The sequence below is a fragment of the Barbus barbus genome (genome assembly GCF_936440315.1).
Source record: "Barbus barbus genome assembly, chromosome: 13".
Lineage (NCBI taxonomy): Eukaryota > Metazoa > Chordata > Actinopteri > Cypriniformes > Cyprinidae > Barbus > Barbus barbus.
This window is the reverse complement of record NC_136741.1, coordinates 19453118-19476544: the sequence shown is the minus strand read 5'-3', so window position 1 is coordinate 19476544 and position 23427 is coordinate 19453118. Positions and strand designations below refer to the sequence as shown.

Below are 23427 nucleotides of genomic sequence, written 5' to 3'. Positions count from 1 at the left end.
GTTAAGAAAGTCCAGTAAATGGGGTCAGTTCTGATTTCATATTGGCTTTAGAGGTAAATGAGAGGTTTTAAATTAAGTGCTCTACTGAAGCTGTTCTCTTTCAGACACTTCATCAAGGACAATCAGCAATAAAAAACTTGTTTATAAAAAGCCTGCCACAGATATATAGTTGGAGAAACTATATATCAGTTCTACACTGATCTTGATTTTCTAGTGTCAGTAAAATTGGCCCATTAAGATTTTTTTTACTGGTTTGTGGGTGAAGAATAGAGGAGGATGCCAGAATAGTATCTAGACACCCCCCTGCCCACACTTGGCCGTAGGCTAAATACTGTTTCCAAACACAGTTTCACAAAAACAACACATTTAGACAAACAAGGACAGTGTACTTCTTCCTTACACTTAAAATGAACAATTCTCTCCTGATGGAAACTATAATACTGTGACTGTCACTTTGCTTTGTCTCTGTTTTTTCCTTCCGTTCTCTTCTTTCTCATTTTCCTTTTTGTCTGGCACTTGAAGTCAATGGTCTCTGCTGTAGCAGCTCTCTCAGTAGGCATTAATCAAATGCACAGTAAAATAGCAGTATGTTGGTAGCGTGTCTGTCTGTTCGCGCAGTTGGGGGCGGTTTTTGATCATCTGCCTCTCGTGTGGTGTCCTCCCTGGGGAGCCAGACCTCCGTCTACCCGCACACAGCCGTTTCTCCTTCAGCTCCTAGTAATGAGCACCATTGCTCCTTTTGTCTTTTGTGCCATCCATAGCACGTTCATGGGCTTCATGCCTTGATGGCTCTTTCTCTACGTTGGCTCTTTTATTCATTGGGTGTGGCGTGTTGCCATCTTCTACTGTTTTCTCAGTCTATTTTCTCTTCCCATTATATTTTAATTTTCTTTACCTTCTGTGATTTCATTTTCCAGTTTTGTGTTCATTTTCTGCTACAAGAGCGTGTTCATTGTTATCTTCCTGAGAGGCGCGTTTTAGTGGTTGTTTTATTATTCTGAAAAATTCTGTAGCTGTTTTCTTTGACTAAGACAAATGAGCTTCTTTCTCTAGCATGCAGACATTTGTGCCAAGTCTGTGTGTGTGGTGGGGGGGGATTGTGTTCAGGGTTTATGGGGGGTGGCGGCTATGCCAGAAGTGTAAACTGAAGATGCTTGTGTGTCAGGGAGTTTGATAGCACCTGAGAGTCGAATATTGACGACCGGAGAAGTGTCTGTTCGCCTACTGGTAATGAAGTCAGACTAACTTGCAGTCATGGGGGACAGGAGGAAGAGTGGGAGAATGTCAGAAGCAAAGATGGGACAAATATGACTTCATTACTCTCCTAGAGGAACATGGGATCTGTTTAGGTGCATTATATAATTTAAAGTACACTTTACACTTTTCCTTTATACAATGCGTTCTCCAAACCTTTTGGTAAATAATCATTATATTTTTATCATTATACATTAGTTTTACTAATTAACTATTATACATACATCCTACATCATCTATCAGCAGAAGTGAGAAAAAAGTATTTATAACATTTTAAATATGGATATTTTTTTTACAAAAACGCATCACTTTGCTACAGGAGGTCTTTATTCACCCCCCCAAACCCCCAGCCCCCCCCCCCCCCCCCCCCCCAGAGCCGTGTGAGGCATGTTTTATGAGGTATGTGCGTTAAATTCGACTATTTTTGGACTGTTTTAACAAAAATGCCCGCCCACTCCCATTCTAGTGCTTGGAAGAGCAAGGAAAATTTTAAATATAACTCCGATTGGATTCGTCTGAAAGAAGAAAATCACATACACCTAGGATGCTTTGAGGGTGAGTAAAAAAAATAAAAATCTTACAGTAGCCAAATATTTACTAAAAATATCATTTATATTTGTTATTTTTGCATTTAATATTTTTTACATTTGCTAGAAGTAATTGAATTTTTTGTCAAGTTTTATATTGATCACTAATTCCTTTTTTTGCAAAGCAAAATTTGCAGAAAGCTGGAAATACTACATCTATAATGCATAATGTAGTTTGTGAGTGCAGTAATGACTTTTCAGTCATTCAAAAATGAGTCGGTGTTTAAAGTTTTTTCACTTTATGATTCCTTCCTGCTGCCTTACGGTTTAATTAATTAATTGATGCATTTGTTAACCTTAAACGGCCAAGTTGTTTTTTAATACTTTCCCACTCACGAATGCGATGTTCTATTCCTGCAACTGTCACTTAGAGCAAAACTTTATTGAATGTCATTACGATCAAACCAAGTGCTGCACTGTATTGTTCAAACCCCATTGTGGTGAGGCAATACACAGTAACGAACAATCCTGCCAACATTGTGTTTTGAAGTTCCTCCATTTGCAACGGGGGGATGACGATTGTCACTCTATATGTAGGAGATGGATGAGCTCTCTTTGAATATCGCAGCTGGCGAGATATACTAACGACAGCCTGCTGCTACACGTGGAGAGCTTTTCAGAGATCTGACAGAACGTAGATCCAGCATCGTACTGTTAGCTCGACGCTAATGCAAAATGAACTGTAGAGAAAACAGTGCTGCCGATAGCATAAAGTGCTAAAGTTCAAATAAAGGTAAAAGCAACACTGTCAAACAGAAGCGCCAAATACGCTTCCCGCTTGACATGCTGGTACATCATTACTACATTTGAATTCTTCAGAGGTAAAAAACCCCCCCAAAAAAACACATCTGCCAATCTTCACTCCAGCATTGTTTTTCTTCACTCTCCATTATCTCCACTTAGACATTTCATCGAGGAATGTAGATTTAATTTGAATATGCAAATTCTAATTGGGATTAGTGGGGTTATTCGTGTTCTTTTTTTTAATTTTCACAGTTTGATAGTCAGTGTGAATAGCTAGACTGATCATTAGATTAGCATCTGAGTGAGAGAGCGAAGGAGAAGACAGAAAGAGTGAATTAAGGGCTAGACGTCATCTTCTGCCAAAATTGTACCACAATAGTTGGGATAATTACTTGGTGCTCCTTTCCAACAACACGAGGAGATCCTCATATATCACGACTGCTGATTGTGCTTCTTTAGCCCTCCTCACGCAGTATGACAGGCGGCTGGCGGCAGCCAAGTTGTCTTTGTATGTGATGATGATGATGATTGAGGCATCTCTTAAAATCTGCAGCTGCATCTATCAGAAGTGTTTCGCAGCATTTCTGTCTGCATCCTTCCGCTTGCCCTCCCTCTGTTCTTTTATTCACTGTTCCCCTCTCTTAAACCACTTCCACGTGGCCCCGCCTCAGCCATCTTCCTGTCCTACATACTCCCTGCACCAGCTTCAATTCATATGAATGAACTACAACCTAAATGAAACACACTGTTCTGTCATACGCAACTGGGTTCAGTATATTCCATGCATTTTGTTGTAAATGATGACTATAGGATGGCTGAGATGTTAGAAACTGCAGAGCAACACCTAGGTTACCATCTACAATACTTTATGATGGTGAGTAATACAAAGATCATTCATATTCTGAAAAAAATCAAAAGATTTTATGTTCCTTTTTGAGCTCTTAATGAACTTGTACAATGTAAACCTAACCAAATTAAAATCATTGTTTTTTGTTGTTTGGTGCAGTTTCCAATAGTCCATCATCCTCTGTTTCAGCCCAACCGTTTTCAATCACTCATTATAATGATGTCTGCTCTGCCACAGGCGCCACATTCTCCTTCTTATGTATATTGTTCTATCTGTGTTACAATGACCCAGTTAATTAATATCCTCCTGGTACATATAACTCTTTGATTTGCCTTTCCCTCTTTCTCTTTCTCACCCCCATCACTTTCATTTACTTGTTCATTGAAAGCAATTAGTCTCGACAGGCTTAGCGCTATGCCCCATTTGCTCCACGAAATGATTAAACAGCCTTAGACCTGCTTCATGCAATCACTAGACTACACCCTCTTGACCTTTTATTGTTTAAATATAGTGGCAGGAAGCTTGTCGCTGTCTAAGAGTTCACAATGGGACACTAATGTAGGTTTACATTTACATTTATGCATTTAGCAGGCGCTTTTATCCAAAGCGACTTACATTACATTCAAGTTACAGTTTTTACATTTTATCAGCTCTTGCTTTCCCTTTACTACAGTTTACTACTGTGCACGCATATTACCGTTATATTGTATTTATTTAATTGGTCTCAGCCTCAGACATTATGCCTACGGAATGTTGGCTAAACGTCTGATGCATATGGCACACTTATCTGGAAACATTTCAGGAGTGTCGAAGTCGTCGTCGGATTGGTTGAATTATACAGGATTTCCGGGAGATGTGTGTGTCGCGTTCTTTAACGTTCTGCCTGGAAACAAAGATTCCGTGACACCAAACCCCCTCACGAAAGAAGAAAGCCGTCATGTTTACAACTGTGATGACAAACACATATCAGGGTCAACTAAATGCTGCCTTTTCAAAATTATGTGAAATATTTAACGTTCGTGGCATAGAATCTTTAAAATATGTCTAAGAGTTTTACATACCGGTCTGTTATTGTGGCGACATTTCCACGCCCGAAACGAACTGTGATTGTTTGTTTGACTTGTCCGTCAAATGGCATCTTCGGCGTGCCTTGGCCAATGAAAGCTGCCATCTATTCTGAAGGTCTGGCTATGCGAGACTAGTATTTAATCAACAAGGATGCATTAAATTGTATGACTGACACTGACACTGACATTGACAAAAAGCCTCCAAACAAATTAGCTGGTGAAAATTTTGCAATGCAGGTTTTGCTTTTGAACATCTATTATTCGATAGCTGGCAATGGAGAATTTTGCACTCCACATTTAATTTCTCTACTGTACAGCTGCAAAGTTGTTGGTTATATTTGCTGAGCTTTTAGTGGCATGTTTTCCTCTCTGCAGCGCTTTGTTCTGTTGCTCCATAACTCTGTCCTTTCCCCAGAAACTCAGACCGGGAGCAAGGCCTCCCCTGGGCCCACTGTAATTAGTTCATTAGTCCTGTGTAATGAAATTGGCCAAGACTGCGTCAACGTGTCCAGGGGTGGCAGTGTGCTCGTATCTTTCTCGCTCACACCATGTCCTAACCAGGTGTGACTGGATAAAGCTACAAGCGATAAAAGCTATCTCTTCCTTGTTAATTTGAACAAGCAAACAGCAGCGGGGCATTTTGTTCTGCTTCATTCTACTAACGCCCACTGTGAAATTTCTTTGGCCTGCTCCATACAACAATGCATTAAATATAAAATATCTCCTAATTGGTTGAAGTTTCAGTAGTTTAATGTACAGTACAAATGTCATATTTCCTATTTTAGAAGGGGGGATTATTGGTATCCATCAAGCTTATCCATCGGCATCTGTAATTTTTTGATGAGGAAATGTGCCAGCAAAGACTGAAAGACTGTGATTGCAGTGCTGTCCTGCACACAGCCTGTCACTGTCAGAGACTGTCCAGTGTCCCTGGTGAGGTCTTAAGGGAACCTGCCTTTTTGGCCAGAGCTGTCTATTTCCATCCTGGAAGCCTTTGGACACTGTACATGACTTGAGACAGGTCAGCACTTTGACAGCTGTCATCAGTTCTTTATGCATCAAGTTCACGTGGCATTTGTTTTTTTTATAGGGCTCGCTAAGGCAAACATCCCTGTTACTACTGCTGTACCATATATCATTTTATACTACTAAACTTCAGCATATAATTCATCCCACTCTGTTTGTTTCCACAGTTTATTTATCTTGGAGTTAAATTACAGCTGTATCTCCAGCTATTTTTCCACATTTTTATTGTAAGGAAAACAATCGTTTATATACTTCTGTTCAAAAGATTTTTTTAAAGAAAGTATTAAAAAAATGCTCACCATTGACAGTAGCAGTGTAATAATAATTCACAATAAGGGATGCACCAATACTACTTTTTCCAGTGCTCGCCTGATACCGATACTTTTATTTTTGGTACTTGCCAATACAGAGTACCAATATTTTCATTGCATTTGTAAATTTAAAAAATATTGGGTACAGAAACCAAAAGAGTATGTATATTGTTAATTGGTTAACTTCATTTATCAAATAGATAGTCAAACCAAAATTTATTCAGACACCTTCAACATTTCTCACATTATGAAGTGAAGTGAAGTGACATACTGCCAAGTATGGTGACCCATACTCGGAATTCGTGCTCTGCATTTAACCCATCCATAGTGCACACACACAGCAGTGAACACACACCCGGAACAGGGGGAAGCCATTTATGCTCATTGCCCTTGAGCTTAAATGGCAGCAGTGGGCAGCCATTTATGCTCAAGGGCACCTCAGTCGTGGTATTGAGGGTGGAGAGAGCGCTGGACATTCACTCCCCCCACCTACAATCCATGCCGGCCCGAGACTCGAACCCGCAACCTTTGGATTACGAGTCCGACTCTCTAACCATTAGGCAATGACTTCCCCTTATCACAGTTTATTCGCTATAGTTTACGGTAATAAAATATGAAGAACTAAGAGTTAAACTGTATTAGAACAAATTCAGCTTGATAATGTCAAATAACTTTGACAGAAAGGTATATGATGGATTACATTCAACCAGTTGTTAGTATGACAATATTTACACAACTATCAATACTTTTCCAGGCAACCCTTACCCTGTAGTCTCCTGGGCATGCTGTCAACCAGGTTCATGCAAACCTGAACTTCAGTTTTTTTTCCAGACTCGGTCCGAATAATTTTTGGTTCAAAATTTGTATCAATTTTATTGGTAGTCCACTGTATAAAGAATTTTTGGATATAATATGTCACCGTTTACTTTATTTTGCTATCCTCAAATGAACTATAGTGTCCTGCACCCACTAGTAAAAAATCTCAAAAATTATATTTGGTCTCGGAATAATTTTTGGTTTGACTGTTGTCACAGTGCACACACGAGGGAGGAACCAGGAACACGCAGACGAGGATATAACTCAAATAGTCTTTAATCATGACATCAGGGCAGGACAAGGCAAGGCAAACATCAACAGGAACACCGGGCAGTAACGAGTAGTATATATATATATATATATATATATATATATACTATATATAATTTGCATGAAAGGACTTTTTTCCCGATTGTTTTGCGCTCACATCTTTTGTTATGTTCACGTATTAAACTTACATAAGACGATGCGCATCAAAGTTTTACTGAAAAGAGTTTCAAACAGTCCTCGTCTCTGCCGCACACAGTCTGCTGAACGCAGTGAGAGAAACCTGAAAGGGCCTGTTTACACCTGGTCACTTCATGCATTTTCTCTGATCGGATATCTATATGATTTGTTAAAACGTTTCCCCATTTACACTTGGCCACATAAATGTGTCTTCGCAAAACGGATATAAATCCGTTCTTCAATTCCCGCTTCATATGCAAATATAACGGAGTTCACGTCAATGAAAGCAATGGATAATTTTATTAATTATCAGCTAATTTCAATATCAAGAGAGCGCGCGGCATCAGCACTGGAAAGATAGGCTAGTCTCGCTACTTTTAATGAAGAAGATTGTGTGTTGAGCGTCTGCGGCTTACTTTCAGGTTCATTCAGTTTGCGCGTCGCTTGCTGTAGAAATACTCTGCGACTCATCCGCGGTGATGCTTGTTGCATTGCGCTGTCATATCTGACTATAACATGCCATATAGGCTATAAAACGCTCTCACACGTCTATTATTTTAATATTATGGGAGGAGTAAAATTACCATATGTGGTTTCAACAACCAGATGCATTTACACTTGTCCGGTCGATCTTCTTATCGAGATCTTAGTCTATATGCTGTGTTCTGTTAATGCATGGACTTCCTGTTATTTGAAGCGCACTTGCCATCCAGTAATCGCAAAAAGCTTTGTGCTGTCTTACTTTTTAATAAACAAAGTATCAGCTTTAAAATGCTACGAAATTCAAATGATGCGGTTTGGGTGCTCTTTAATGCGGACCACAAGCGCACACTGTCGGTAATATAAACACCAGTACCCCGCGTCCACACGGTCCGTGTATGCGTCCGGATCGCGCGAGCGGAGAGTATCGCACTTAATGCTCAGGCGCGATCTCTTTAGCACCTCAGTTAAAGCAGCAAGTGAACCCATTATATATTTCGATTTACTACTATAGTATGAAATGAACATGATCAAAAGGTAGGCAATAAGAAAGCCTATAATACAACTTACTGAAATGTTTTATGTAAAAGCTCATTCAGTGTTTCAAACTGAGGAAATTTATAAAGCTTGTAAACATCGCATTGTAATACATTTACCTCAGAATAACCACTCAGTGTCCATAAACTCATCAGTCAGCTAGAAAAATAACTATAAAGAGGAGCGTTTTGCTATATTCATGCGCTGTTGCATATTAATATTTTTACTTATTGTGTTGTACATGATTCAACTCCTCCTATAAAATAGCATTTTACTAATGAAGAAAAACAGACTGAATGTGTGAAAGACGTGACAACATTTATAGGATGCACTGCACTCAGTTGCCAAGTGATGCTTATGGTCCATGATATTGGTACAGATTCTGTGTAACGAACAATTCTTTGTGACTGTATATTTCAAGTTGTAAAAGACATTTAATTCACACTTTAAGTGAACCTTAGTCCCCCGGTCGACCTGATCATCTACAAGATGGATTAAAATGCTGATAAAGCCTAGAAAAGATAAGACATAAACACATGACAAAATGATTGAAATGTTAAAATAGGGGGGAAAAATAAAATGATAATAATAAAATAAACCACTTTTATTCTGTGGCACCTAAAAAATTAATTTGGCGCCTAAGTTTTTCTTTTATAGGAGCCAATGGCTCCTTACTCGATTTTTTTTGTCTGGAGCCCTGATGGTACATCATCTTTAATTTAATAGTATTAGAGCTGCTCCATTGCAGTGGCTTAGTACTGTAATCACGCGTTTTGCTGTAATATAATACAGTGAACCACTCGTTATAAATCTCCTAACTGTGATATTTTCAGAAATAGAAGTCGCGTTTTTCTTTTCATCTGAAACATGCTGCGATTTATATTTCAAAGCCACTCATATAATGCAGAAACTCTCATGAAGCAAGCATAACGCGCAACACACGCACATATTTGTACTGGAGCAGAATGAGAGGGACAATACAGTACAGCCCAGCGCATTTCACACAGGCTGCTAGTTTCACTTTCACCAGAAAGTCGTGTATGCTTAAGTTTGAAAATAAATGTTTATAGTGAATGTCCCTATAAATTGTCTTTTATTTACGATTTAGTTTGAATCCAAATGATGCGTGCTATATGAGCGAACATCAATAAAGATCACACAACAGAAGTGCGCGCCCGCTCTGTCTCTCTCTCTCCCTCCCTCCCTACCGTTAAGTAACTTGTGCATTGTTTTGCTTACTTGTTTTTGATATATCCGACCGAACTACAAACTTTCCAGTGATGTCTGAGAGAAAGGGATATTCACTCGACAAGCTCGCATATCTACGCCAACGCGCGCTCAATCCACTCAGCGCTTTGCTTTTCAGCTCGCGTATATCAGCTATAAAGGCATTAATACTGAATGTTCAACATTATTCATTGCATACATCTGTGTCGTAGACATCCTTAATCTCTAATAACTCCATTCTGCTGCCTGTTTTTCTGAATATGGCACTTATCACATGCTGTGTGGTATCGGCATTTGGTATCGGGCCATTTTAACGAGTACAGGAGCTCAGTATCGGGCGTATCAGTGCATCCCTATTCACAATATGTGTTTTTACTGTATTTCCTTAATCAAATATATGCAGACTTTGTGAGCATAAGAGACATAAAAAAATGTGTGAACAATTCATTTAATTCATTTTAACACATACATTTAAAAAGTGTATATATTTAAACAATTATATTTTAAAACTTAAAAATAGAAATAGAAAACCATAGATTTAATTTTGCTTATTAGACCAAAGAAATATTGTTTGCCTCATGTTATTATGTAATTATTCAAATAATGTAGCAAGAAGTTTTTATTAAATTATTAAAGAATTTCTGCACTTTTTGGACCTTTTTGTAACTGGGTGGACGAGACATGAGATCCATTGGATCCATTTGCAAGCTTTTATTAATAAACAATAACAGGCAGGGTCAAAACACCAGCAAACGTGTATGGCACGGGCAAGACACAAGAGTAAACCTAGGGCATGCGTGGGTCCTCGATCGGTGAACAATATCCAGAGGGCTTGAGAAGAGGGGTAGTCAGATAACCTGAGCAATAATCCAAACGAGGTATACAGAGTCTGAAGCGGTGAGACAAGGGTAAATCCACGATACAAGGGCGGGAAACAGGAAACGAGACTATAAACAAAATAAACTAAACTTAGACTTAGACTTAGAGAACACAGAATGGCTCGGTAAGGCAGCTAACACTTGGAGAGTGCTAAACGCAGAACCAGACTCAGAGCTACACATAAACACAGAATGGCTCGGTAAGGCAGCTAACACTTGGAGAGTGCTAAACGCAGAACCAGACTCAGAGCTACACATAAACACAGAATGGCTCGGTAAGGCAGCTAACACTTGGAGAGTGCTAAACGCAGAACCAGACTCAGAGCTACACATAAACACAGAATGGCTCGGTAAGGCAGCTAACACTTGGAGAGTGCTAAACGCAGAACCAGACTCAGAGCTACACATAAACACAGAATGGCTCGGTAAGGCAGCTAACACTTGGAGAGTGCTAAACGCAGAACCAGACTCAGAGCTACACATAAACACAGAATGGTTCGGTAAGGCAGCTAACACTTGGGGAGTGCTATACGCAGAACAATACTCAGCAGAGAGGAAGAGGAAGTCCATGGTTTAAGTAGGGTGTGTGATTGTGTGATAATTTTCAGGTGTGAGCGTGTGATTGAGACAGCTGTGTGTACTTGTGTGCAATGAATGCTGGGAAATGCAGTCCAGGGTAATATATGACAGTCTGTGTGGTGTGAGAGCCAATATGATGGAGAGGCGACCTCTTGTGGCAGTTGGACAAAAGACCACAAACTGGATTCGTGACACTTTTAAAAACAATTGTATATTAATATATATGAAGTGTATACATAGAAATGTGAGGAGAGGGTGGTGTTGTTCTTGGCTGGTGTTTGGAGTCACAAGGACCAATTTGCATTTTGACCTGCAGTCAGAGCAGCTCTGGTTTGTTTCAGTTCTCTAGCACTGCTGTTGCTTTATTTTTGAGCTCTGTGCTCTTGTTGGGTCAGGTTGATGTGAGTGGAGCCTGACTCTGCCTGTAATGAATCTTAATGACGCTAAACGAATGTTCAGTGTGTGTTTTGTCTTAATGTATGGCTGCTTAGCCTTAAGAGCTCTGAGGCTTTTGTAATTAGCTCTGCTAGCTTGAAATCTGTGCTGGAGGGCACGACACCACAAGTCAGCACTAATCGGGGAGAGATTTAGAGCTGTCAGTCAAACATAAACTGTTGCTCAGGATAACCAAGTCCCATCAGATTCAACTCTACCCAAGGTTACAACGAAATTGCACAGCATCTTGATGCGACATACTGTTTAACTCCCTCAAACCTGAAACCTGCCACCTCAGGTAAGCTCTTAAAGCAGTGTAAACACAGAGTTGCTTATCTTTCTGCAGCTCCTGATGGCTTTAACTGTCTCCAGGAGTCCATTTGAGCAGTATGATGCTGCTTTCGGCCTATCTCCCTGATTACATTTCCCTGCACTACGGCTTCCTGTCATGCTGTACGAACTTAAGAAATATTAATGGGCTCCATTGGGGAGATTGCCTTGGTGGGAGAGCAAGGGGCCTGGTCCAAACTGTCACTCTGGCTAATTTCATTGCCTAGCCTTTTAGCCCATGGCAATGACAGAGCCTTGGCCAGCATGCTGTTGTGTGTATGTGTGTGGCTTTGTGCAACTGCTCCCTGGTCTCCCTCAGACCCCACCCTCCATATGCCTTAATGTAATCAGCCTGCCAGAACGGAGTTCAACGCTTCAGATTGCTTTTTTTCCAACATTAAATACTTGTATGAGACTGAAACACATAATCTACTTTTCCCCCAAGTGTAACTACAGTGTAATTGGTTGGTTATGTCTTGCTGTGACAAATGTCTGTATTTGTTTTGTTTTTTTAGATGATGGCCAATTCACTATATATTAACCTGCTTATTATATGACTTTGTACCAAAAATTTGTACATCTGTCTGTAAAAAACATGGAATTGTTAGTCCCATCTGAATTGATACAAGAAATCACAGACCTCAGGTGACAAGAATTATAACTTAGATATCATTTAGAAAACTAGTCCTGTCCAAACAGGGCTTTTTCTAGCTCTTTGTGTTCTATACTGGTTCCTTGTTCATCCAATGGATGTTACTGTTTATTGGATGACAGTTTTATGGAAACATCACAAACTTGCTTTGATATAAACGTTTGCAGTTGTTCATGTAATTAATTTATTAGAAAAAAGCAAAGCAATCTTACAATAAAATGATACAAAATAATTTAAAATGATGAGATAGATTTAGGGAATAGATAAGGGGAAATGTCTGGAGTAGAACTACTGAAATATGAATGGGGCATCGGACAGCTAAAGGCATCCAAGGACAGCTCCAATGATAATAATCAGAGTATCTAGTTGTGTTGCACAATCACAGTGCACTTCTCGCTTCCCGAACAAAACTTAGGCTGTGCTCTGAATCCTCCAAAGTACTGTCTCAAAAGTCTACATTGGGTTATTTTTTAAAACATCCTCAGTCTGGCTTTGCCTTATTTTTTTCTGTCTTCAGAGCAGAGCTGCAGATAATAGGCATGATGATTTCTATGGCACACTCTCCCTCCTGCCACTCATAACGCAGCTGGGTTCAGTTCCCCTGAACACTATCACACATACATACCATCCAGATATCAGGCAGCGCTGCTTTGCTCAGCAACTAATCAGATTTGGCAACGAGTGTAGATACACACTTCATCTTACACACACAAGCTAACAAGATTTAGTCCATCTACAGCGCTTGAAGGCTGATGTATCCATACCCGAGTTCAGTCAGAGCAGTGGGAATACACTGATGAGCACTTCAGGCTTGTTATGGAGAGAGAGAGGAGATGGCTACAGTGGTCAAGAAAGAAGGAGAGATGCACTTTTTCTGACAGCACAGGGGAAAGTGATCTCAAGTTGACATGAAAAGCAGGAAAACTGCCATATATGAAGCCTCCAGGCGTATCAGGCTGGTATCAGTGGAGTTGCTAATTAAAAAGTAGGCTCGTGTTTTGCAAAGGCTGCACTTTGAGAAGTTGCTGTGTAAATATTCTGCAGATGGGTCAGGAGGACGTGAAGGTTCCCTGGCTCAGTCTTCTACCGATGTGGGGAGACAGATGTCTCACAGACACGCTCTGAATACAGCTACAGCTCACTCTCTCACTCTCTGTCCTTATAATTTTACCTGCTGTTTCTCTCCTGCTCAGTACACTCTTGAACTAGTTCTGTAGTCTAATGTTATTTCTCCACTTTTGCCCAGTAGCCCTGCAGTAATAAGAGCTGATTTCAGTGGGAGGCTAAAGTTTTATTTTTTTAAGTGCACTTTAAATGAGTTGTACTCTCAGCCAGAGATTGGACTGAAACAAGAATCATTCTCAACCAACATGTCTTTAACAATCCATTGACAGCCACCATTAAAAGCATAGCTATCACATTTGTGACCCTGGGCCACAAAACCTTATATAAAGGTAAATTTTTCGAAATTGAGGTTTATACATCACCTGAAAGCTGAATAAATACGCTTTCCATTGGTGTATGGTTTGTTAGGATAGGACAATATTTGGCCGAGATACAACTATTTGAAAATAGAAAAATAATCTAAATGTTGAGAAAATTGTTGTCCAAATGAAGTCCTTAGCTATACATATTACTAATCAAAAATTAAGTTTTGAGATATGTATGGTAGGAAATTGACAAAATATCTTCATGGAACATAAGATGTTTACTTAATTGCTTAATATCCTTATGATGTTTGGCATAAAAGAAAAATCGATAATTAATTTTGACCCATACAATGTATTTTTGGCTATTGCTACAAATATACCTGTGCTGCTTATGACTGGTTTTGTGGTCCAGGGTCACATTTGAGAAAATGTATTGTGTGTGTGTAACAGCTGTTGTAGATTACTTAGACAGTTATATTATAAAGACAAATGATAAATTAGCCATGTTTTGCATAACCACAAAGGAAACAATACAAAAATACAGCCTAGCCCTAATCTATCGCGTTAATATGAAGGAATCTTCTGTACTAGTTTTGAGTTACGTATTGCATTGTTATTTGAGGAATGAAAGAAGTGGTCATAAACCTCATGGAAAGGTACCGTAATTTTTTTGCCAGTGCCTTTTTTTTTCTCACTGTGCACTTGAAAATCTCTACCAGCTACCTAAATTCTACTAGTTTGTTTTTACAACTGGTATATCCAGTTGTTTTTACAACTGTTTTATTCATCAGGTTTTTTTTGTTTTGTTTTTTATATATATGGTGATTAGCAAAATGGAAGTCACTTCCATGCTGCTGCTGTGATGAAATGCTAAATTTAGTTGCAATTGATTGTTTTCACTGTTACAGTACACTTCTGATTTCAATGCTGAACTATTTGAAAGTGACAGCTAAGCCAGATGAAAGAAAACATGGTGTCAACAGAATGTGCTCACTACCAAACGCTTGCTTTGTGTAATTGAATGAGTTGAATCTGTAAGGATCAGTAGTACAGCATGTGGTTCTGCCCATACACCCACACTGTTAATGGATGGTGGGCCCTGTAAACACATGCCATAATTGAATTTAATGACTTATCTAAAAGCCATTGTTTGAGTTGGCTATTTATCTGTCAAGAACGCTAATGTGCTGCTCAGATTTTGTTTTGATTGAAAGATTTAACTCTCTACACATCAAATGAGATTTTAAAAGGGCTCCATTGAAAATTTGAGTGAAAAAATTGCTCTGGAGCAATACTAATTGTAAATTTATAAATTTAATTTAAAGTTAGGGATGTGCATCTAACATCAGTGTTGTAATGGGGAGAAAAAAATTAATATTTGATTGGCTTCAGTACAGTAATTATAACAGCACTATTATTATAGATCGCCGTTTCTCAAAAAAGTGTTTGTGCATTGGATATTTACACTAGAGAGGAGATTGACTATGGACGACAGATGGAATGGCCTTATTCTGTCTGTCCTTTCTGTCCCATGGGTCTTCCGGACCTGATATCAGTTGTCTTTTCTCAGTCCAGCTAACAGTAGGCATGCATTGCTCGAAGGTAAATCTAGCTGTGTGTAACATTGGTTCAGTTTTGCCATCTAGTGGTGTTTTTTTGTCTTCCGTATGTGTGATGTTTTATACAGGCCATTGTTTCACTTAATCATTCGTTGAATCACATTAAATGTGTAATAAAGAGAAAAGTCTGTTCAATCAAGTTCAGTCAAGTTAAACTATGTAAATATGGCTCATGTAATGTGACCAGAGCTGAATTGTGGTGGTTGAATTGTGCCACCTGGTGGATGGTTTAGAGTCTGCATCAAATTTAGGTTTCTATGATATAGTTTACAAGTTCTGTTATTTGTGTAATAATTGGGACTCAGACGTCTTGGAATTTGATTCACAATTCATCTTTTATTCTTCTCTTTCTTTTTTTCAGAAGGAGCTGAGTCTTCCCAGAAGAGGCAGTTTGTAAGTGCTCAAATTTCTTATTTTTCTTGTGGATAGAGAAGTCCATGGTCTGTTGTGAATAATCAGACCTTGGGAAATTATATTACAAATGTTGTGAAGAGGATGCTATGCCCATTCAGCAAAGAGGTGTCTAGTTATGATCACCTATATTAATTACACTTTTAGGACATACTGTGTGTGATTTAAACTGTTTTAAAAGAGTATGGTGGGGAAAATACAGGGACAGTTTGTGTGAAATGTTTTTATTGTTGCATGCACACACTAATTAAACAACAGAAATATAAATACAGTAAAAAGGAATTAAAGGACTGAATAAATCAGGTATGTATTATTCATGCTGCAGTTACTTTGTTTTGCTTGTGACAAGTTCAAAGTCACAGATCAACATTTGATTGGTAAATATTAAGGAAATATTATCAAGTATGTTTAGTTCAAAACAGCACTGCTGAAGTTGTGAGATTAGCATTACAGAATCATGATTGATTATCTAGAGCAAATTCAACTAACCTTTAGAGAAATCTGAAATATTTTCAGTCATTTTTTTCAGGCTAGCTTTAAAGCGTTCCTACATCTGTATATTGCCTGATAATGCCGCATGTTTAATATTTCACACACTGCTGTATCAGTAGGGTGAGCATTCTTACTAGATCACAGTGTCAACACTGTTTACTGCACATGGACAGGGTCACAGGGGTCATAGGTGACTGGTAGGGCAGTGACAGGCAGATTACTGAGGCCTTTTTCGACAGCTGAGTATTTCGGTTCCTGTTTTGACACACCTATCTATATCTTCCTTTCTGTTTATTTTAAACCCAGTGCCAGCAAAGAATGTGCTCTTTACAGCCAATCATAAGAAAGCACAATATCAGCATCATGCTATTAGTGGATGGCAGACGTATTTTGGTGTAGTATTGAGTGCTGCAAAGGCAGTGAGAGCAAACCGTTGTTGTGTTCTTTCTTATACACGTTCAGGGTTTTGTCGCCTTTGTATAGCTCAGAGTGACTGTCAGGGGCGGGCAGAATACAGGCTATTGTGAGGGTTCATGGAGTTTGTTCCACCCGCCACGGGATTACAGGACTTAATCGAATCAAACCTTCTATTCAGCCACACTGCTTGTCGGAGAAATCTCATTTTAGCACTCATTCATTTAGGGTTTTGGTACTTTGCCTCACCCTCTCATATCTCCTTCTTTTCCATCTCCCCTTTTCTCTTGGTGTGGGAACCCTGTAAAGAGAAAATGAAATAATTTATTCTGTAATTATTTACTCACGTCAGTCAAAACTTGTATGACTTTATTCTCTGAAACACAAAAGCAGATGTTTAACAGAACATTCACACTGCTTTTGTCCACACAATTAAAGCAACTTTATGAAAACTTTGTCAACCTCAAAGGATGAAAGAGCACCATGAGGTTACGTTTTATGTTATCTAATGCCCAGTAATCTATAAAAACATGAATAATTATTAATTATAATAACAATTATTATTAACATTAATAATTAATAAAAATAATAAATCAACACTGTTAAATGTAATCTTTAGCAAATCTCAAATTGAATATACATGTTTCATACTGCGTATAATATGGGTTTGACAGAGTGAAATTAGTGTAAAAGAAAATCTTAAGAATTAATCATATTATTTTTTTTTAAGTGAACTATCCTTTTATGCATTCACGCAAAGAGCTGTAGATGTTGTGTCAGTGTAATTGTATTAGGCTTTCTTGCAGCAAAGTGTGTCAATGTTGAAGTGCTCAGGCTTAAAGATTGTGTTGGTGTTTCTTTGCTCTTTGATCCTGCCTATTGTCTCCTTGGGGATACATTTAGCCAAAAGCATTTGCCTGGGAACAGTGGATAGGACACTGATATTCTCTTGGTTCCCAGAACTGTGTACAGAGATGGGCCGGTGTGAGGTAGGGGCAACAGCTGCACCTCCCCCAGGGTCTTGTGTGTTTGTGTGTCTCTGACTGTCTTGCCAACATATACACACACACTATCAGTCGAGTTCGGAAGAGAGTGAAGCTTCTTCTAATTTGCCTTTCATTTAGATCGTCACGCTCTTCACATTCTCTTTTCGTGTCATACTTCACAGCCTTCAGACAGACAGAACGCTCCTGGACAGCTTTTAGAGGATTGTCTTTTAACAACAAATACTGTTATGACCTCAGTTCACACAGAAGTGGATATTTACTTTGGCTGTGGACAAGCTGAGACTTGAATGCATATCGTGATCTGACAGTTGATGGTTCTGACGAAGAAAAAGGAAATATGGCTGGAATTGCTGAAACTTCCATAATCAGAGTTGATAGTTTGGTAGCAGGCTTTTACAGTATGCTATGTAGTGCTTTTGCAACTGTGATAAACCTGTTGCTGGAGAGTGGAAATTCTTTCCAGTTTCACTTCTGAGTAAAATACTTTGTTGCATATCCAGCTGTTTTACTCATGAACATGAAGAAAAGAAAGGAAAGACTTGGAGCCCCCAACCTGCACTTACAGTAAGAGTTGATTTAGATCTTGTGGTAGGGCTGCACGATTTGAAGGGGAAAAAATTAATTGTGATTTTTCTGATAACAAAATAATAATAATAATAATAAAAAAACTACCTCAAGGTTTGCTAAGCTTATTTGTAGGGCTGCACAATTTGGCAAATTTATATTTAGAAATATGAACATTCAAATTTTTTATTGTTTTGTTAGTACTATTCATTGTAAAAAATGAGTAACAAAAATATATAAAATTACTAAAATAATAATTTAATTTTTAAGTGCATCTGTGAAAATACAGTACTAATATTTATGTCTTAATTTCTCTATTTTCAAATGTTAAACCATTAAGTTTTTAATTTTGACAAAAAGCTGCAGGGAGTTCTTAAAGCTTTTCTTTTGTTGACAGTAGCTTGTTTATAAGCACTTCTCATTACATGTAAGGAAAGCATTTAATAAGTGACTCAAACTCAGAGCAGATGAGTTCATGTTGAGTATCATTTACTGCAAAACAAGCCACTCTGAGACACTGAAAACACTGGATCATGAGCTGCTCACATGTAAAAGAATACAGTGCCTTGCATCACTTTAAAACACGCAACACATGCAGTATATTAATGTCTTTAAATCACAGCATCTGCTATTTGATATGCACACTAAGCCATATCGCAATTTCAATTTTATTTTGATTAAACATGCCCTGGTATAAGCCCACAAATTGTGCTTGTGTTTGTTTACAGAAGCTTAATTCTTTCCTTATTCTTAAACTTTTACTTGAGTCCAGCTAACTGTCACTCATTTTTGTAATGCATGGACTTTATCCGTTGAGGTTTCTAAACATGACCACAGCATTAGCTTTACACAAACTGAACTCCTTGACGGTTAAGCACCAGGTTTCCTCTTTCTCCCTCTCTCAGTCTGTCTGCGAACACGATACCTGCTTTCCCCTCATGCTCTGAGTGGTGGCTGAATTTCTAGCTCTCGTCTGGTTGATTGACAGCCACAGCGTGTAGCTCAGTTTACAGCCTCCAAACACAACCCATAAGAATGGCAGAAAGACTCATGCAAAGGGAAGTCTTTACTCAGTAGATTTTGTGTGTGTTTGTGCATGATTCAGTCATGTCAAAGGCCAGCTTTTGCCAGGTCAGCTTCTTTTACCCCCTCCACTTCACTCTGAGAGCACATCTGTGTCTTGGCTGGCTGAAACAGCTCCCTGTTGCCTGAAAACCAAGTTTTAGTCTAGCATGGTGGTATACTTTCAATTCCAGACTTGAGTTCCCCTTAGTATTTAGAACTTGGTTAGTTTTTAGGCCAACATACAAAGATTTATGGCTTGCACAGTAAATATGTGTTGTAATGTCACTCTTGAGTTAATAAGCTTAAATAGTGAGAAGAAGTTTTAAATTAACCATACAAATTGCCGGTTACAGTCAGAACTGTGGTATGGTTGTAAGACCTGTTGTGCTTGGGGGAACCAAGATTTGAGTCAGGCCCAGGTCATTTCCCATTCCCTTTCTTTTTCCCTGTTATTCCCAAGTCTTGCGCTGTCTGGCTGTTTGAAAGAAAGAACACATCATGTTTGTTGAGTGTTATTTCCGCCCCCAGACTATCAGCTACCGGGTGCAGTGATGGAAAACAAGATCCTGTCCCCCAACTATGTATGTTCATTTTGTGGAAGTTTTGATGTAGGAGAATGGACTCTCTTCTTTCTCTTTTTCTTGAGAATGTTGCCTAAAGGGAACGGAGGTAGACCCTGACAGAACTGTCATACTATCCTAGTGCTAACCAGCTTTAGCTTGAGTGTGCGTGTGCTGAACTGCTGAAACAGCCTGTCAGCAGCATCTCTCAGGAATACCAGGGCAACTGACTGTCATACAAACAGCTCAAAACAGGATCTTGTTTTACCACATGCTTTCTTGGAGTCTGTAGACATAGAACTGAGAGGAAGGAAGACTTTAATTCACACTGTGTTTGATATGTGGACATACACTGAGACAGAATCTTTGACAATGTGATATTAAGCCTTTGCCTTGGTCATGTTTATGAACTGCCGTAGTTCGTCCTACCGTTCCTTGCCCTTCACAAGGACAGACACTCAAAGCTTTTCTTTTTTTTTAACCACTCACATTACTCCTTGCTCTCCTCTCTTGCCGTATTCACTTAAAAGAATCTGGCCAACTGCTCAGTACCGTTGTCATGGCAACAGCAGCCTCCTGCAGCATCTCCTCTCCCCTACCACCTCCCCCTCTGCTCTCATCCTCCCGTCCCCGGGTGGACCCGAGGGGCCTGTGTCCGCCCCTGTCCTTGCCCCCAGCGCCAACCCCTTCTTGTGGAGGTAAGGTTATGATGTTAAGAGTGCTCTTGCACTTGCTCCTGACCCAACCTCCTTTTTAACAGCATGCTGGTTCTAGGCATTGTGCGGTTCCTGTTTCGTCTAATCGGTTTTCCTAATGGGGTGATATGGTTTAGTGGCTAAATGCTCATGGCGGGTAACTGAAGGCTGCATCATGCATGTACCTGCATTGTGCCTTCAGCGCTGTGCCCTTGAGCAATGCACTTAACCCCAGGTTACTCAAGGGGATTGTTCATGTTATAAATATACTATGTCTCTTTTGATTAAAGCATAGAGTTTTTCCTGTGTGGACTCTTTTCTCACGACTGTGATGACGCATTTCAATGGTCATCAGCATCTTAAATGCTCCAAAGTTTAGATTTAGATTTTATTTAAATTGTATGTACATTTATAACACTATACTTCGTATTATATCTCATCTGCATCAAATTACAAAACAAAGTTTTAGTTAACACAAATGTGAGGGTGTTTCTAATGCAGCGTCTATGGGGGTGATGGCAAATTTGACATTGTTCTCTTTTCTGACTGCCGTTATCTGTCTCTCTCAATTTTTTTCCTTTTTTTTTTTTTTTTTGAAAGTCATGAAAACACTATCGTGGAGTTTTTCTTTTGCTATTTGAGCAAATGGGAATGCAAAAAATGTATATTTGTGGTACTCTCCCATTCACTGCTCTTGAAGTTTACCCAACTATGATGACTTCCGCTGCTGAGCAACCCAGAAAAATGATAAATGTCTATTGGTTACTTTTTAATAAGTGTAGGCTGATTATTCTGTCAGGGCCAGTTTCTGTTACTATGGATGGATGGATATTTGCTTGTTAAATGGTTTAAGGTTTTGGGTGTTTTTGACTTTTTTAAATATAGTGCAGTACAATCAGGCGATATATTTATTATTTATGATATATTAAAATTATTTTGTTGAAAATGTACAAGTAAGCAACATTGCAGTGATTTCAATATTCAAACATTAATATGTTTATAAGAAACTGAAAAAGTACAAATGTTAAGACATGCCAAAACTTCTTCAGGGCCCAAAAACACCCTCAAAGCTTCCTTGTGTTCATTTAGTGAAGAAGTCAGTGGAAAACATAACTTTATGGTTTTTACCTTTTTGTGGATTTGTCTAGTTCATTTTTTGTGAAAGTTTTGAATCTGTTAGGCTACCGAAAAATAAAGTTGCAACATTACATAAAGTCATAATATTATAAGAATCATCTCATGATGTTGCTTTTATGGGAATAACGTATGATTTAACTAATTAATTATATGCATTTCTTGTATTGATGAAGCTGCTGCCTCAGTGGCCTGTTGCTTAGGCTTGTTTTTATTTAACTTGGCAGTAAAGCATGGGTAGTTTTTTTTAGTAATAAGTCTTATGCTCACCAAGGCTGCATCTATTTATCAAAAATACAATAAAATTTGAATATTGTGAAATATAATTGAAATAGAAATTTACACTGTAAAAGCTACATTACAATCCTTGCTCAATAAAAGTATGAATTCCATTATTAACCCCAAACTTTTGAATGGTAATGTATTTTTTAGCATTATTGCCTAGCCTTATTGAGCACATATACTTGCCGAAAAGCTTTGATATGGTTTGTGAAAGCCCTGCTCATTAACACGAGTGTGTGTGCCTGTGTGTGTGTGTGTGTGTGTCTAATGTCTGTAGAGCAGAATGAGAGTGATTCTGCACTAATGAGCTGCTCTGGAATGTCAGAACACCATGTTCTGTCTCAATCGACATTGTGTGTGTGTTCACCTTGATCCCTCACTGATCTCTTGTTTGATGACACAAATTGCTGAGCACAGTCTGCTCTCGGCCTTTTTTAACTTGTGGGTTAAGAATATCTTCGTTCATAATGTAGGAACACAATGTGCATGTTTTTTACATTGCAAGGTCACATTTTAGGATATTTAGAGAGCACAGTGATCATCAAGATCAGCGTGGAAACTCTGACCTTCCATTCACATTCAATAAATCTCGAGGAAACCATTACAGCCTGCTTTGTTTGTTTTTTTTTCATGCACAACTGTTTTCTCGCCTTCCTTTGCCCTGTCCATCCTCTATTGATTGTGATCACAATAATAGAAAATGTGCTCAAAATGATTTTCCTTTTCCTTGAAGCCTCATTTCCCCTGTGTATTGACTCGAAGCACCAGACATCATTTCCCATTTCTAAAAGATGTTATCGTATGAGTGGAAAGGCTGTATTTTGCAGTTCCCCACAGATTTAGACCTACAGAGAAGCTGCAGGAAATCAAGTCTTAAAACCTTTCAGAGCTCAACTCTACAGGATATCCAAGAGAGAGGCAGGGAACTCTTCCAAAGGCTCCTTCTTATTTCCTTTCTCCATCGCTGGGTCTTTCCTCTCTCTACACACACACTCAATTTTCTTTTTTCCCCATTTTTTTCTCTAAATGTGAATGAAAGCTTCTTTTTGTTATATCAAGACTTTCTCTTTCTCTCTTGTGATACTCTTGTTCTGACCAACAGTACCCAAGATTAGCAAATTAAATGAACCCTAATTGACTTATGAGGTTCAATGACTCTGTTCAGATCACTATATCTGGATTATATCTGGATAGTCATCCACTGATCAAGCATATACAGGTACATCTCAAAAAATTTGAATATCGTGGAAAAGGTCAATATTTTTTGTCACTCATTTCATAAAATGAAACCCATATATTATATAGATTCATTACACAGTGAAATATTTCAAGCCTTTATTTCTTGAAATTTTGATGATTATGGCTTACAGAGAATGAAAACCCAAAATTCAGTGTCTCAGAAAATGTGAATATTACATAAGATCAATAAAAAAAGGATATTTTAAACAGAAATGTCAGGCTTCTGAAAAGTAAGTTCATTTCTATGCACTCAGTACTTGGTTGGGCCTCCTTTTGCATGAATTACTGCATCAATGCG

General features: G+C 38.6%; 1 protein-coding gene across 2 annotated transcripts in view; it reads left to right on the top strand.

Annotated features, from left to right (window-relative positions):
- Positions 1-23427, top strand: part of LOC306879352 (microtubule-associated serine/threonine-protein kinase 2-like) — a 141572-nt gene that overhangs the window by 76865 nt on the left and 41280 nt on the right. For both annotated transcript variants that reach the window (XM_079432207.1, XM_079432208.1), the window contains exon 4: positions 15628-15659. In XM_079432207.1, the coding sequence (XP_079288333.1) occupies positions 15628-15659 (32 nt within the window). The remainder of the gene's footprint in view (positions 1-15627; positions 15660-23427) is intronic.